This window comes from Pavona decussata, unplaced genomic scaffold (genome assembly GCF_977016875.1).
Source record: "Pavona decussata unplaced genomic scaffold, jaPavDecu1.1 SCAFFOLD_124, whole genome shotgun sequence".
Taxonomy (NCBI): domain Eukaryota; kingdom Metazoa; phylum Cnidaria; class Anthozoa; order Scleractinia; family Agariciidae; genus Pavona; species Pavona decussata.
In genome coordinates this window covers 2,261,702-2,276,467 of record NW_028145538.1, presented here as the reverse complement: position 1 = coordinate 2,276,467, position 14,766 = coordinate 2,261,702, and the positions used below count along the sequence as shown (strand labels likewise).

The 14,766-nt window shown below is 42.7% G+C and overlaps 5 protein-coding genes across 11 annotated transcripts in view; 1 reads left to right on the top strand and 4 right to left on the bottom strand.

Moving 5' to 3' along the window:
* LOC146469427 (epithelial sodium channel subunit alpha-like) overlaps window positions 1–14,766 on the top strand; it is a 91,241-nt gene that overhangs the window by 23,891 nt on the left and 52,584 nt on the right. The window lies entirely within an intron of this gene.
* LOC146469443 (uncharacterized) lies at window positions 1,022–2,629 on the bottom strand. Its single transcript, XM_085123307.1, has one exon. The coding sequence runs from the start codon at window positions 2,483–2,485 to the stop codon at window positions 1,022–1,024; it is 1,464 nt and encodes a 487-aa protein (XP_084979433.1). The 5' UTR covers window positions 2,486–2,629.
* LOC146469442 (uncharacterized) lies at window positions 4,713–6,320 on the bottom strand. Its single transcript, XM_085123306.1, has one exon. It carries the CDS (start codon window positions 6,174–6,176, stop codon window positions 4,713–4,715), a length of 1,464 nt encoding a protein of 487 aa, XP_084979432.1. The 5' UTR covers window positions 6,177–6,320.
* On the bottom strand, window positions 8,404–9,867 carry LOC146469441 (uncharacterized). Its single transcript, XM_085123305.1, has one exon. The coding sequence runs from the start codon at window positions 9,865–9,867 to the stop codon at window positions 8,404–8,406; it is 1,464 nt and encodes a 487-aa protein (XP_084979431.1).
* On the bottom strand, window positions 12,095–13,558 carry LOC146469440 (uncharacterized). Its single transcript, XM_085123304.1, has one exon. It carries the CDS (start codon window positions 13,556–13,558, stop codon window positions 12,095–12,097), a length of 1,464 nt encoding a protein of 487 aa, XP_084979430.1.

Sequence of the window (14,766 nt, the reverse complement as noted above, 5' to 3'; positions counted from 1 at the left end):
TATAAAAGAAATCCGGCGGATCAAGCTAGAGCGCCACAAGGGAGAGTATGGAGGAGAGCGTGCGAAGGGCTTCTTCAGGGATGCACGGCTAAAGGATGCAAAGAGGGGAGTGGAGGTCGCGTTTTAAGATTAATGGTGGCCATTAGTTACGGTAAAGGAGTAATTGAGTGTCATGCATATGATAATCTGGAAAGCCGTTCATTTGCCTCTTTTATTAATGGAAAATTTGATTCTATGTTTGCAAGAGCAGACAAGAATGGCTCTCGCATGTTTGTACAAGACAACGCACCGAACCAGAATTCTGCTCTTGTTAGAAGAGTACTTAAAATGAAAAGGGCAAAACAATTATGTATACCGCCTCGCAGCCCTGACATAAATCCTATCGAGAATTTCTTTAATCTTGTTAAAAAAAAGCTGAGAAAACAGGCTCTAGAATTAAACATTACGCGTGAGACATTCGATGAATTTTCAACACGTGTAATTAGAACAATGTACAACTTTCCATCAGAGGTAATCGACAAGATTATAGACACTATGGATGGCCGTATGGATGCCATTATTACTGGAAAAGGACAACGCACTAAGTATTAATACTTGTATTCAATATACATTTATTGTTCTTGCAACTCGGGACACGAAAGCGGTCTTTTCTGACCAAGTAATAATCAGAAGATTACGTTACGCTAGTATTTTATTGTGTTACATAGTACAGCGTGCGTGACAGGCATGTCACAAATGTCAACAAATACATTCTACAAGAGAAAATGTGTCCATTTCTTGCCGTAACATCTATCTTTCTTCAGTTTGTTTACATATAACTCTTAATAACGCAAAAATACTTTAATTGCATACGATTAACAAGAAGACATTTAGCACTTTCAACGATTAACAACGATTAACAACGATTAACAGCAGTTTTGTATTAAAAGAAATGACTATCTATTCTTTTTACGAGCATTCGGTGTTAACCGTTGAAAACCTGTGTTAATCGTTGTTTTATTTCACCACTCCCTTGAAACTGTCAAGTTAATCGTTGCATCCCGAATTCTAGGTCTGGTTCGCCACAAATAAGGCTTGCAAAACATCGTGCACATGGCGGGATTTCTCTTTGCTGCTCCCGCGGGATTTGAAAATTGAAATGAAAAATTCTCCAACGCACATTCATCATTTCCGTTTCACGTTCATCTACTAAGCCATTTTTAATATACATGAGCGGACGCTTTCCTGTGCAGAAGATTGGAGTATCAGCAGTCAGGGAAATATCCTTTGCAAAATGAGTTTTTGGTGCGGGTAAATGAACAACGTGTCCCTCTAACAAAAGCAGCAAGTCATGCCACGGGATGAGTTGGGGCGACCACCGGAAGTCATTTAAAAATATGCACTCGGCACTGTCAACTCCCACCCATGCAAAGCTCCCCGAAGCGGTGTTACAAAATGTATTATAGATCGCGGTTAGGGGATTAAACAAAAATGATTTGCCACAATTCGCAGCTCCTACTATCATAAGATTTCTGTACTTCCCCCTTCCTTTAATCAAGGCATCACTTACAGCTTCTCTAAAGACAGCTACGGGTAGGCCGTTGTTTTGAAGGACCTCTTTGGCGCAATCCAACCACTCCCCATTGCATCCCTCAGCACAATTTCCCTCTTTGGCTTCTTGCAATATGTCCATGCGGCTTTTCCTTGCACGAGCCAACTTTTTGGGTGCTGCTTGTATATCCCAGGCGGAATTAAGAATGTCCGCGACTACCTTTGGACTACGAGTGATTAGGAATTCTGCAAGATCCGTTTTTCCCGCTTCTTTCTGTTCAAAAGCTAAGGCTTGAAGCTCTGTTAAAGTTTTTATACCCGTTTCCACAATAATTTCCGAGACTTCGTACGGGGAAAGTCGCTTCTTTCGCCTCTTGCTGGCCAATGAGGTCACTTGGGGATTTTCCTCTGAGTCTTGCTCCGAATCGCTGTCTTCTTCTTCATTTTCGTCCAATGTACTTTTCGTGTGCTGAGAACGCCGTGCTCGACTCGCCGAGCTTGTTTGGGGTTCACGATTATGACCAAGATAAGGGTGATTTGGACTTTCTGTAAACTCGCGATCACATTTTGTGACATAACGCCACGCGCTGAAATAGTTGTGATGCTTGTTGGAAAAGTGAACTGAAATCCCGAATTCCTTCAATAGAAATTCCTTCGCCGATAACCAGCGTTGATTACGATCCAGTTTCAGTGCGAGATGATAATGTTCACCACCGTTCTTATGTTTCTCCCGACAGCAACACCACTGAACAACTCTCACTTTGCCTTGAGAAAATGCGGACACAACTGCTGAGGCGAAATTTTCCCGGGTTGGAAATTTAGTAATATCTGCCTGGCTATATGTCACCAAATAAACACTGCGTAGGTCACTTCTAAGGAGAGAATCTTCTGATAACGATTTACCCGGCTCCTCTGAACTTGATTCATCAATTTCATAGCTTTGCAAAAGATCCATAGTGTTGGTGGTTACTAACTTCACCGAACAATGGCAAAACAAGTGGCCAGAACGACACGCGAGTTGTTTATATCACGACCGGCGTGATCTATTTTTGGCTTGTTACATCTCTGCTAAATAAAACACTGACGTTAACGTACGCGTAACTTAAGAAACGCCGACAGGTGTGTCTAAACACGGCTCCCTGGAAGTTCAAAGTTTTTGAGTTCTGAGGAAATGGAAAAACATTGGCTAGCACAATCGTGGACAAAATGGTTAAGAAAACGTACCCTTCCAAGCGTTTCTACAAGTAAACAATCGAACGACCATATTTTCCCCGCCCCCCTCCCCCCAACTCAATGTTGTTTGGTGGGTCACGAACAGTTTCCCGGCAATCAGCACTTCCCAAATCAACATTGTATAGGGGGAGGGGGGGAGGGAGAAGTAACTTGTAGAAATTCGAGGGGTGGAATAGGAAATAATTGTTTTTGGTGGGCCGCGTTGAGATTTCTTAACGAGAATTGGCCACGATTGTAAAACAGACAAATTGTTAACAAACTGAGATCTAACCCTGCACAGAAACCCGGCCGGGTGATATATAATTGGACATTGGGTACTAATTAACGTCCAAGAATATTGCCGTTAATTGGTTCTAATTCGCGGAGATAATGGTGCACATTTATTACGCAAAGAGAGGCATTATCTCATCACTTCGCCATTTATACAATGGTTTTTACGGGCGCAATTGACTCGCAAAGAAAGGCGTATATTGGATATTTGGCGCGGCAGAAGATATTACCAGCCGTAGAGATAATGAAGCAATGCAACATTTCACTTGCATCGGTCTACATAATTCGAGACGAGTTCATATCGGTGAAACAGACCGGCCCGCATAAACGCGCAGGAGGACGTCCAAGCAAGTTATGCGCGCGCGACCAGAGAAAAATTATTCGCTGTTTGCGAGCGCTACGAAAAGAGGAAGGACATTTTTCTTCCAGTAGGATTATGGAACGGGCTGGTCTAAAGCCTAACGAGGTAAGCAGCAGGACTGTTAGGCGTTTTCTGCACAAGGAAGGCTACCACTACCTGCAGGCGCGTAAAAAAGGCTTGATGTCCGAGGATGACATGCGTCAACGTGTTCACTTTGCAAAGAACATAAAAAATAACCACTCTCGAGATATTTGGTGCAATACGGTTGCTTTCTATTTGGATGGTGTCAGTTTCTGTTATAAAAGAAATCCGGCGGATCAAGCTAGAGCGCCACAAGGGAGAGTATGGAGGAGAGCGTGCGAAGGGCTTCTTCAGGGATGCACGGCTAAAGGATGCAAAGAGGGGAGTGGAGGTCGCGTTTTAAGATTAATGGTGGCCATTAGTTACGGTAAAGGAGTAATTGAGTGTCATGCATATGATAATCTGGAAAGCCGTTCATTTGCCTCTTTTATTAATGGAAAATTTGATTCTATGTTTGCAAGAGCAGACAAGAATGGCTCTCGCATGTTTGTACAAGACAACGCACCGAACCAGAATTCTGCTCTTGTTAGAAGAGTACTTAAAATGAAAAGGGCAAAACAATTATGTATACCGCCTCGCAGCCCTGACATAAATCCTATCGAGAATTTCTTTAATCTTGTTAAAAAAAAGCTGAGAAAACAGGCTCTAGAATTAAACATTACGCGTGAGACATTCGATGAATTTTCAACACGTGTAATTAGAACAATGTACAACTTTCCATCAGAGGTAATCGACAAGATTATAGACACTATGGATGGCCGTATGGATGCCATTATTACTGGAAAAGGACAACGCACTAAGTATTAATACTTGTATTCAATATACATTTATTGTTCTTGCAACTCGGGACACGAAAGCGGTCTTTTCTGACCAAGTAATAATCAGAAGATTACGTTACGCTAGTATTTTATTGTGTTACATAGTACAGCGTGCGTGACAGGCATGTCACAAATGTCAACAAATACATTCTACAAGAGAAAATGTGTCCATTTCTTGCCGTAACATCTATCTTTCTTCAGTTTGTTTACATATAACTCTTAATAACGCAAAAATACTTTAATTGCATACGATTAACAAGAAGACATTTAGCACTTTCAACGATTAACAACGATTAACAACGATTAACAGCAGTTTTGTATTAAAAGAAATGACTATCTATTCTTTTTACGAGCATTCGGTGTTAACCGTTGAAAACCTGTGTTAATCGTTGTTTTATTTCACCACTCCCTTGAAACTGTCAAGTTAATCGTTGCATCCCGAATTCTAGGTCTGGTTCGCCACAAATAAGGCTTGCAAAACATCGTGCACATGGCGGGATTTCTCTTTGCTGCTCCCGCGGGATTTGAAAATTGAAATGAAAAATTCTCCAACGCACATTCATCATTTCCGTTTCACGTTCATCTACTAAGCCATTTTTAATATACATGAGCGGACGCTTTCCTGTGCAGAAGATTGGAGTATCAGCAGTCAGGGAAATATCCTTTGCAAAATGAGTTTTTGGTGCGGGTAAATGAACAACGTGTCCCTCTAACAAAAGCAGCAAGTCATGCCACGGGATGAGTTGGGGCGACCACCGGAAGTCATTTAAAAATATGCACTCGGCACTGTCAACTCCCACCCATGCAAAGCTCCCCGAAGCGGTGTTACAAAATGTATTATAGATCGCGGTTAGGGGATTAAACAAAAATGATTTGCCACAATTCGCAGCTCCTACTATCATAAGATTTCTGTACTTCCCCCTTCCTTTAATCAAGGCATCACTTACAGCTTCTCTAAAGACAGCTACGGGTAGGCCGTTGTTTTGAAGGACCTCTTTGGCGCAATCCAACCACTCCCCATTGCATCCCTCAGCACAATTTCCCTCTTTGGCTTCTTGCAATATGTCCATGCGGCTTTTCCTTGCACGAGCCAACTTTTTGGGTGCTGCTTGTATATCCCAGGCGGAATTAAGAATGTCCGCGACTACCTTTGGACTACGAGTGATTAGGAATTCTGCAAGATCCGTTTTTCCCGCTTCTTTCTGTTCAAAAGCTAAGGCTTGAAGCTCTGTTAAAGTTTTTATACCCGTTTCCACAATAATTTCCGAGACTTCGTACGGGGAAAGTCGCTTCTTTCGCCTCTTGCTGGCCAATGAGGTCACTTGGGGATTTTCCTCTGAGTCTTGCTCCGAATCGCTGTCTTCTTCTTCATTTTCGTCCAATGTACTTTTCGTGTGCTGAGAACGCCGTGCTCGACTCGCCGAGCTTGTTTGGGGTTCACGATTATGACCAAGATAAGGGTGATTTGGACTTTCTGTAAACTCGCGATCACATTTTGTGACATAACGCCACGCGCTGAAATAGTTGTGATGCTTGTTGGAAAAGTGAACTGAAATCCCGAATTCCTTCAATAGAAATTCCTTCGCCGATAACCAGCGTTGATTACGATCCAGTTTCAGTGCGAGATGATAATGTTCACCACCGTTCTTATGTTTCTCCCGACAGCAACACCACTGAACAACTCTCACTTTGCCTTGAGAAAATGCGGACACAACTGCTGAGGCGAAATTTTCCCGGGTTGGAAATTTAGTAATATCTGCCTGGCTATATGTCACCAAATAAACACTGCGTAGGTCACTTCTAAGGAGAGAATCTTCTGATAACGATTTACCCGGCTCCTCTGAACTTGATTCATCAATTTCATAGCTTTGCAAAAGATCCATAGTGTTGGTGGTTACTAACTTCACCGAACAATGGCAAAACAAGTGGCCAGAACGACACGCGAGTTGTTTATATCACGACCGGCGTGATCTATTTTTGGCTTGTTACATCTCTGCTAAATAAAACACTGACGTTAACGTACGCGTAACTTAAGAAACGCCGACAGGTGTGTCTAAACACGGCTCCCTGGAAGTTCAAAGTTTTTGAGTTCTGAGGAAATGGAAAAACATTGGCTAGCACAATCGTGGACAAAATGGTTAAGAAAACGTACCCTTCCAAGCGTTTCTACAAGTAAACAATCGAACGACCATATTTTCCCCGCCCCCCTCCCCCCAACTCAATGTTGTTTGGTGGGTCACGAACAGTTTCCCGGCAATCAGCACTTCCCAAATCAACATTGTATAGGGGGAGGGGGGGAGGGAGAAGTAACTTGTAGAAATTCGAGGGGTGGAATAGGAAATAATTGTTTTTGGTGGGCCGCGTTGAGATTTCTTAACGAGAATTGGCCACGATTGTAAAACAGACAAATTGTTAACAAACTGAGATCTAACCCTGCACAGAAACCCGGCCGGGTGATATATAATTGGACATTGGGTACTAATTAACGTCCAAGAATATTGCCGTTAATTGGTTCTAATTCGCGGAGATAATGGTGCACATTTATTACGCAAAGAGAGGCATTATCTCATCACTTCGCCATTTATACAATGGTTTTTACGGGCGCAATTGACTCGCAAAGAAAGGCGTATATTGGATATTTGGCGCGGGAGAAGATATTACCAGCCGTAGAGATAATGAAGCAATGCAACATTTCACTTGCATCGGTCTACATAATTCGAGACGAGTTCATATCGGTGAAACAGACCGGCCCGCATAAACGCGCAGGAGGACGTCCAAGCAAGTTATGCGCGCGCGACCAGAGAAAAATTATTCGCTGTTTGCGAGCGCTACGAAAAGAGGAAGGACATTTTTCTTCCAGTAGGATTATGGAACGGGCTGGTCTAAAGCCTAACGAGGTAAGCAGCAGGACTGTTAGGCGTTTTCTGCACAAGGAAGGCTACCACTACCTGCAGGCGCGTAAAAAAGGCTTGATGTCCGAGGATGACATGCGTCAACGTGTTCACTTTGCAAAGAACATAAAAAATAACCACTCTCGAGATATTTGGTGCAATACGGTTGCTTTCTATTTGGATGGTGTCAGTTTCTATTATAAAAGAAATCCGGCGGATCAAGCTAGAGCGCCACAAGGGAGAGTATGGAGGAGAGCGTGCGAAGGGCTTCTTCAGGGATGCACGGCTAAAGGATGCAAAGAGGGGAGTGGAGGTCGCGTTTTAAGATTAATGGTGGCCATTAGTTACGGTAAAGGAGTAATTGAGTGTCATGCATATGATAATCTGGAAAGCCGTTCATTTGCCTCTTTTATTAATGGAAAATTTGATTCTATGTTTGCAAGAGCAGACAAGAATGGCTCTCGCATGTTTGTACAAGACAACGCACCGAACCAGAATTCTGCTCTTGTTAGAAGAGTACTTAAAATGAAAAGGGCAAAACAATTATGTATACCGCCTCGCAGCCCTGACATAAATCCTATCGAGAATTTCTTTAATCTTGTTAAAAAAAAGCTGAGAAAACAGGCTCTAGAATTAAACATTACGCGTGAGACATTCGATGAATTTTCAACACGTGTAATTAGAACAATGTACAACTTTCCATCAGAGGTAATCGACAAGATTATAGACACTATGGATGGCCGTATGGATGCCATTATTACTGGAAAAGGACAACGCACTAAGTATTAATACTTGTATTCAATATACATTTATTGTTCTTGCAACTCGGGACACGAAAGCGGTCTTTTCTGACCAAGTAATAATCAGAAGATTACGTTACGCTAGTATTTTATTGTGTTACATAGTACAGCGTGCGTGACAGGCATGTCACAAATGTCAACAAATACATTCTACAAGAGAAAATGTGTCCATTTCTTGCCGTAACATCTATCTTTCTTCAGTTTGTTTACATATAACTCTTAATAACGCAAAAATACTTTAATTGCATACGATTAACAAGAAGACATTTAGCACTTTCAACGATTAACAACGATTAACAACGATTAACAGCAGTTTTGTATTAAAAGAAATGACTATCTATTCTTTTTACGAGCATTCGGTGTTAACCGTTGAAAACCTGTGTTAATCGTTGTTTTATTTCACCACTCCCTTGAAACTGTCAAGTTAATCGTTGCATCCCGAATTCTAGGTCTGGTTCGCCACAAATAAGGCTTGCAAAACATCGTGCACATGGCGGGATTTCTCTTTGCTGCTCCCGCGGGATTTGAAAATTGAAATGAAAAATTCTCCAACGCACATTCATCATTTCCGTTTCACGTTCATCTACTAAGCCATTTTTAATATACATGAGCGGACGCTTTCCTGTGCAGAAGATTGGAGTATCAGCAGTCAGGGAAATATCCTTTGCAAAATGAGTTTTTGGTGCGGGTAAATGAACAACGTGTCCCTCTAACAAAAGCAGCAAGTCATGCCACGGGATGAGTTGGGGCGACCACCGGAAGTCATTTAAAAATATGCACTCGGCACTGTCAACTCCCACCCATGCAAAGCTCCCCGAAGCGGTGTTACAAAATGTATTATAGATCGCGGTTAGGGGATTAAACAAAAATGATTTGCCACAATTCGCAGCTCCTACTATCATAAGATTTCTGTACTTCCCCCTTCCTTTAATCAAGGCATCACTTACAGCTTCTCTAAAGACAGCTACGGGTAGGCCGTTGTTTTGAAGGACCTCTTTGGCGCAATCCAACCACTCCCCATTGCATCCCTCAGCACAATTTCCCTCTTTGGCTTCTTGCAATATGTCCATGCGGCTTTTCCTTGCACGAGCCAACTTTTTGGGTGCTGCTTGTATATCCCAGGCGGAATTAAGAATGTCCGCGACTACCTTTGGACTACGAGTGATTAGGAATTCTGCAAGATCCGTTTTTCCCGCTTCTTTCTGTTCAAAAGCTAAGGCTTGAAGCTCTGTTAAAGTTTTTATACCCGTTTCCACAATAATTTCCGAGACTTCGTACGGGGAAAGTCGCTTCTTTCGCCTCTTGCTGGCCAATGAGGTCACTTGGGGATTTTCCTCTGAGTCTTGCTCCGAATCGCTGTCTTCTTCTTCATTTTCGTCCAATGTACTTTTCGTGTGCTGAGAACGCCGTGCTCGACTCGCCGAGCTTGTTTGGGGTTCACGATTATGACCAAGATAAGGGTGATTTGGACTTTCTGTAAACTCGCGATCACATTTTGTGACATAACGCCACGCGCTGAAATAGTTGTGATGCTTGTTGGAAAAGTGAACTGAAATCCCGAATTCCTTCAATAGAAATTCCTTCGCCGATAACCAGCGTTGATTACGATCCAGTTTCAGTGCGAGATGATAATGTTCACCACCGTTCTTATGTTTCTCCCGACAGCAACACCACTGAACAACTCTCACTTTGCCTTGAGAAAATGCGGACACAACTGCTGAGGCGAAATTTTCCCGGGTTGGAAATTTAGTAATATCTGCCTGGCTATATGTCACCAAATAAACACTGCGTAGGTCACTTCTAGGGAGAGAATCTTCTGATAACGATTTACCCGGCTCCTCTGAACTTGATTCATCAATTTCATAGCTTTGCAAAAGATCCATAGTGTTGGTGGTTACTAACTTCACCGAACAATGGCAAAACAAGTGGCCAGAACGACACGCGAGTTGTTTATATCACGACCGGCGTGATCTATTTTTGGCTTGTTACATCTCTGCTAAATAAAACACTGACGTTAACGTACGCGTAACTTAAGAAACGCCGACAGGTGTGTCTAAACACGGCTCCCTGGAAGTTCAAAGTTTTTGAGTTCTGAGGAAATGGAAAAACATTGGCTAGCACAATCGTGGACAAAATGGTTAAGAAAACGTACCCTTCCAAGCGTTTCTACAAGTAAACAATCGAACGACCATATTTTCCCCGCCCCCCTCCCCCCAACTCAATGTTGTTTGGTGGGTCACGAACAGTTTCCCGGCAATCAGCACTTCCCAAATCAACATTGTATAGGGGGAGGGGGGGAGGGAGAAGTAACTTGTAGAAATTCGAGGGGTGGAATAGGAAATAATTGTTTTTGGTGGGCCGCGTTGAGATTTCTTAACGAGAATTGGCCACGATTGTAAAACAGACAAATTGTTAACAAACTGAGATCTAACCCTGCACAGAAACCCGGCCGGGTGATATATAATTGGACATTGGGTACTAATTAACGTCCAAGAATATTGCCGTTAATTGGTTCTAATTCGCGGAGATAATGGTGCACATTTATTACGCAAAGAGAGGCATTATCTCATCACTTCGCCATTTATACAATGGTTTTTACGGGCGCAATTGACTCGCAAAGAAAGGCGTATATTGGATATTTGGCGCGGCAGAAGATATTACCAGCCGTAGAGATAATGAAGCAATGCAACATTTCACTTGCATCGGTCTACATAATTCGAGACGAGTTCATATCGGTGAAACAGACCGGCCCGCATAAACGCGCAGGAGGACGTCCAAGCAAGTTATGCGCGCGCGACCAGAGAAAAATTATTCGCTGTTTGCGAGCGCTACGAAAAGAGGAAGGACATTTTTCTTCCAGTAGGATTATGGAACGGGCTGGTCTAAAGCCTAACGAGGTAAGCAGCAGGACTGTTAGGCGTTTTCTGCACAAGGAAGGCTACCACTACCTGCAGGCGCGTAAAAAAGGCTTGATGTCCGAGGATGACATGCGTCAACGTGTTCACTTTGCAAAGAACATAAAAAATAACCACTCTCGAGATATTTGGTGCAATACGGTTGCTTTCTATTTGGATGGTGTCAGTTTCTATTATAAAAGAAATCCGGCGGATCAAGCTAGAGCGCCACAAGGGAGAGTATGGAGGAGAGCGTGCGAAGGGCTTCTTCAGGGATGCACGGCTAAAGGATGCAAAGAGGGGAGTGGAGGTCGCGTTTTAAGATTAATGGTGGCCATTAGTTACGGTAAAGGAGTAATTGAGTGTCATGCATATGATAATCTGGAAAGCCGTTCATTTGCCTCTTTTATTAATGGAAAATTTGATTCTATGTTTGCAAGAGCAGACAAGAATGGCTCTCGCATGTTTGTACAAGACAACGCACCGAACCAGAATTCTGCTCTTGTTAGAAGAGTACTTAAAATGAAAAGGGCAAAACAATTATGTATACCGCCTCGCAGCCCTGACATAAATCCTATCGAGAATTTCTTTAATCTTGTTAAAAAAAAGCTGAGAAAACAGGCTCTAGAATTAAACATTACGCGTGAGACATTCGATGAATTTTCAACACGTGTAATTAGAACAATGTACAACTTTCCATCAGAGGTAATCGACAAGATTATAGACACTATGGATGGCCGTATGGATGCCATTATTACTGGAAAAGGACAACGCACTAAGTATTAATACTTGTATTCAATATACATTTATTGTTCTTGCAACTCGGGACACGAAAGCGGTCTTTTCTGACCAAGTAATAATCAGAAGATTACGTTACGCTAGTATTTTATTGTGTTACATAGTACAGCGTGCGTGACAGGCATGTCACAAATGTCAACAAATACATTCTACAAGAGAAAATGTGTCCATTTCTTGCCGTAACATCTATCTTTCTTCAGTTTGTTTACATATAACTCTTAATAACGCAAAAATACTTTAATTGCATACGATTAACAAGAAGACATTTAGCACTTTCAACGATTAACAACGATTAACAACGATTAACAGCAGTTTTGTATTAAAAGAAATGACTATCTATTCTTTTTACGAGCATTCGGTGTTAACCGTTGAAAACCTGTGTTAATCGTTGTTTTATTTCACCACTCCCTTGAAACTGTCAAGTTAATCGTTGCATCCCGAATTCTAGGTCTGGTTCGCCACAAATAAGGCTTGCAAAACATCGTGCACATGGCGGGATTTCTCTTTGCTGCTCCCGCGGGATTTGAAAATTGAAATGAAAAATTCTCCAACGCACATTCATCATTTCCGTTTCACGTTCATCTACTAAGCCATTTTTAATATACATGAGCGGACGCTTTCCTGTGCAGAAGATTGGAGTATCAGCAGTCAGGGAAATATCCTTTGCAAAATGAGTTTTTGGTGCGGGTAAATGAACAACGTGTCCCTCTAACAAAAGCAGCAAGTCATGCCACGGGATGAGTTGGGGCGACCACCGGAAGTCATTTAAAAATATGCACTCGGCACTGTCAACTCCCACCCATGCAAAGCTCCCCGAAGCGGTGTTACAAAATGTATTATAGATCGCGGTTAGGGGATTAAACAAAAATGATTTGCCACAATTCGCAGCTCCTACTATCATAAGATTTCTGTACTTCCCCCTTCCTTTAATCAAGGCATCACTTACAGCTTCTCTAAAGACAGCTACGGGTAGGCCGTTGTTTTGAAGGACCTCTTTGGCGCAATCCAACCACTCCCCATTGCATCCCTCAGCACAATTTCCCTCTTTGGCTTCTTGCAATATGTCCATGCGGCTTTTCCTTGCACGAGCCAACTTTTTGGGTGCTGCTTGTATATCCCAGGCGGAATTAAGAATGTCCGCGACTACCTTTGGACTACGAGTGATTAGGAATTCTGCAAGATCCGTTTTTCCCGCTTCTTTCTGTTCAAAAGCTAAGGCTTGAAGCTCTGTTAAAGTTTTTATACCCGTTTCCACAATAATTTCCGAGACTTCGTACGGGGAAAGTCGCTTCTTTCGCCTCTTGCTGGCCAATGAGGTCACTTGGGGATTTTCCTCTGAGTCTTGCTCCGAATCGCTGTCTTCTTCTTCATTTTCGTCCAATGTACTTTTCGTGTGCTGAGAACGCCGTGCTCGACTCGCCGAGCTTGTTTGGGGTTCACGATTATGACCAAGATAAGGGTGATTTGGACTTTCTGTAAACTCGCGATCACATTTTGTGACATAACGCCACGCGCTGAAATAGTTGTGATGCTTGTTGGAAAAGTGAACTGAAATCCCGAATTCCTTCAATAGAAATTCCTTCGCCGATAACCAGCGTTGATTACGATCCAGTTTCAGTGCGAGATGATAATGTTCACCACCGTTCTTATGTTTCTCCCGACAGCAACACCACTGAACAACTCTCACTTTGCCTTGAGAAAATGCGGACACAACTGCTGAGGCGAAATTTTCCCGGGTTGGAAATTTAGTAATATCTGCCTGGCTATATGTCACCAAATAAACACTGCGTAGGTCACTTCTAGGGAGAGAATCTTCTGATAACGATTTACCCGGCTCCTCTGAACTTGATTCATCAATTTCATAGCTTTGCAAAAGATCCATAGTGTTGGTGGTTACTAACTTCACCGAACAATGGCAAAACAAGTGGCCAGAACGACACGCGAGTTGTTTATATCACGACCGGCGTGATCTATTTTTGGCTTGTTACATCTCTGCTAAATAAAACACTGACGTTAACGTACGCGTAACTTAAGAAACGCCGACAGGTGTGTCTAAACACGGCTCCCTGGAAGTTCAAAGTTTTTGAGTTCTGAGGAAATGGAAAAACATTGGCTAGCACAATCGTGGACAAAATGGTTAAGAAAACGTACCCTTCCAAGCGTTTCTACAAGTAAACAATCGAACGACCATATTTTCCCCGCCCCCCTCCCCCCAACTCAATGTTGTTTGGTGGGTCACGAACAGTTTCCCGGCAATCAGCACTTCCCAAATCAACATTGTATAGGGGGAGGGGGGGAGGGAGAAGTAACTTGTAGAAATTCGAGGGGTGGAATAGGAAATAATTGTTTTTGGTGGGCCGCGTTGAGATTTCTTAACGAGAATTGGCCACGATTGTAAAACAGACAAATTGTTAACAAACTGAGATCTAACCCTGCACAGAAACCCGGCCGGGTGATATATAATTGGACATTGGGTACTAATTAACGTCCAAGAATATTGCCGTTAATTGGTTCTAATTCGCGGAGATAATGGTGCACATTTATTACGCAAAGAGAGGCATTATCTCATCACTTCGCCATTTATACAATGGTTTTTACGGGCGCAATTGACTCGCAAAGAAAGGCGTATATTGGATATTTGGCGCGGCAGAAGATATTACCAGCCGTAGAGATAATGAAGCAATGCAACATTTCACTTGCATCGGTCTACATAATTCGAGACGAGTTCATATCGGTGAAACAGACCGGCCCGCATAAACGCGCAGGAGGACGTCCAAGCAAGTTATGCGCGCGCGACCAGAGAAAAATTATTCGCTGTTTGCGAGCGCTACGAAAAGAGGAAGGACATTTTTCTTCCAGTAGGATTATGGAACGGGCTGGTCTAAAGCCTAACGAGGTAAGCAGCAGGACTGTTAGGCGTTTTCTGCACAAGGAAGGCTACCACTACCTGCAGGCGCGTAAAAAAGGCTTGATGTCCGAGGATGACATGCGTCAACGTGTTCACTTTGCAAAGAACATAAAAAATAACCACTCTCGAGATATTTGGTGCAATACGGTTGCTTTCTATTTGGATGGTGTCAGTTTCTATTA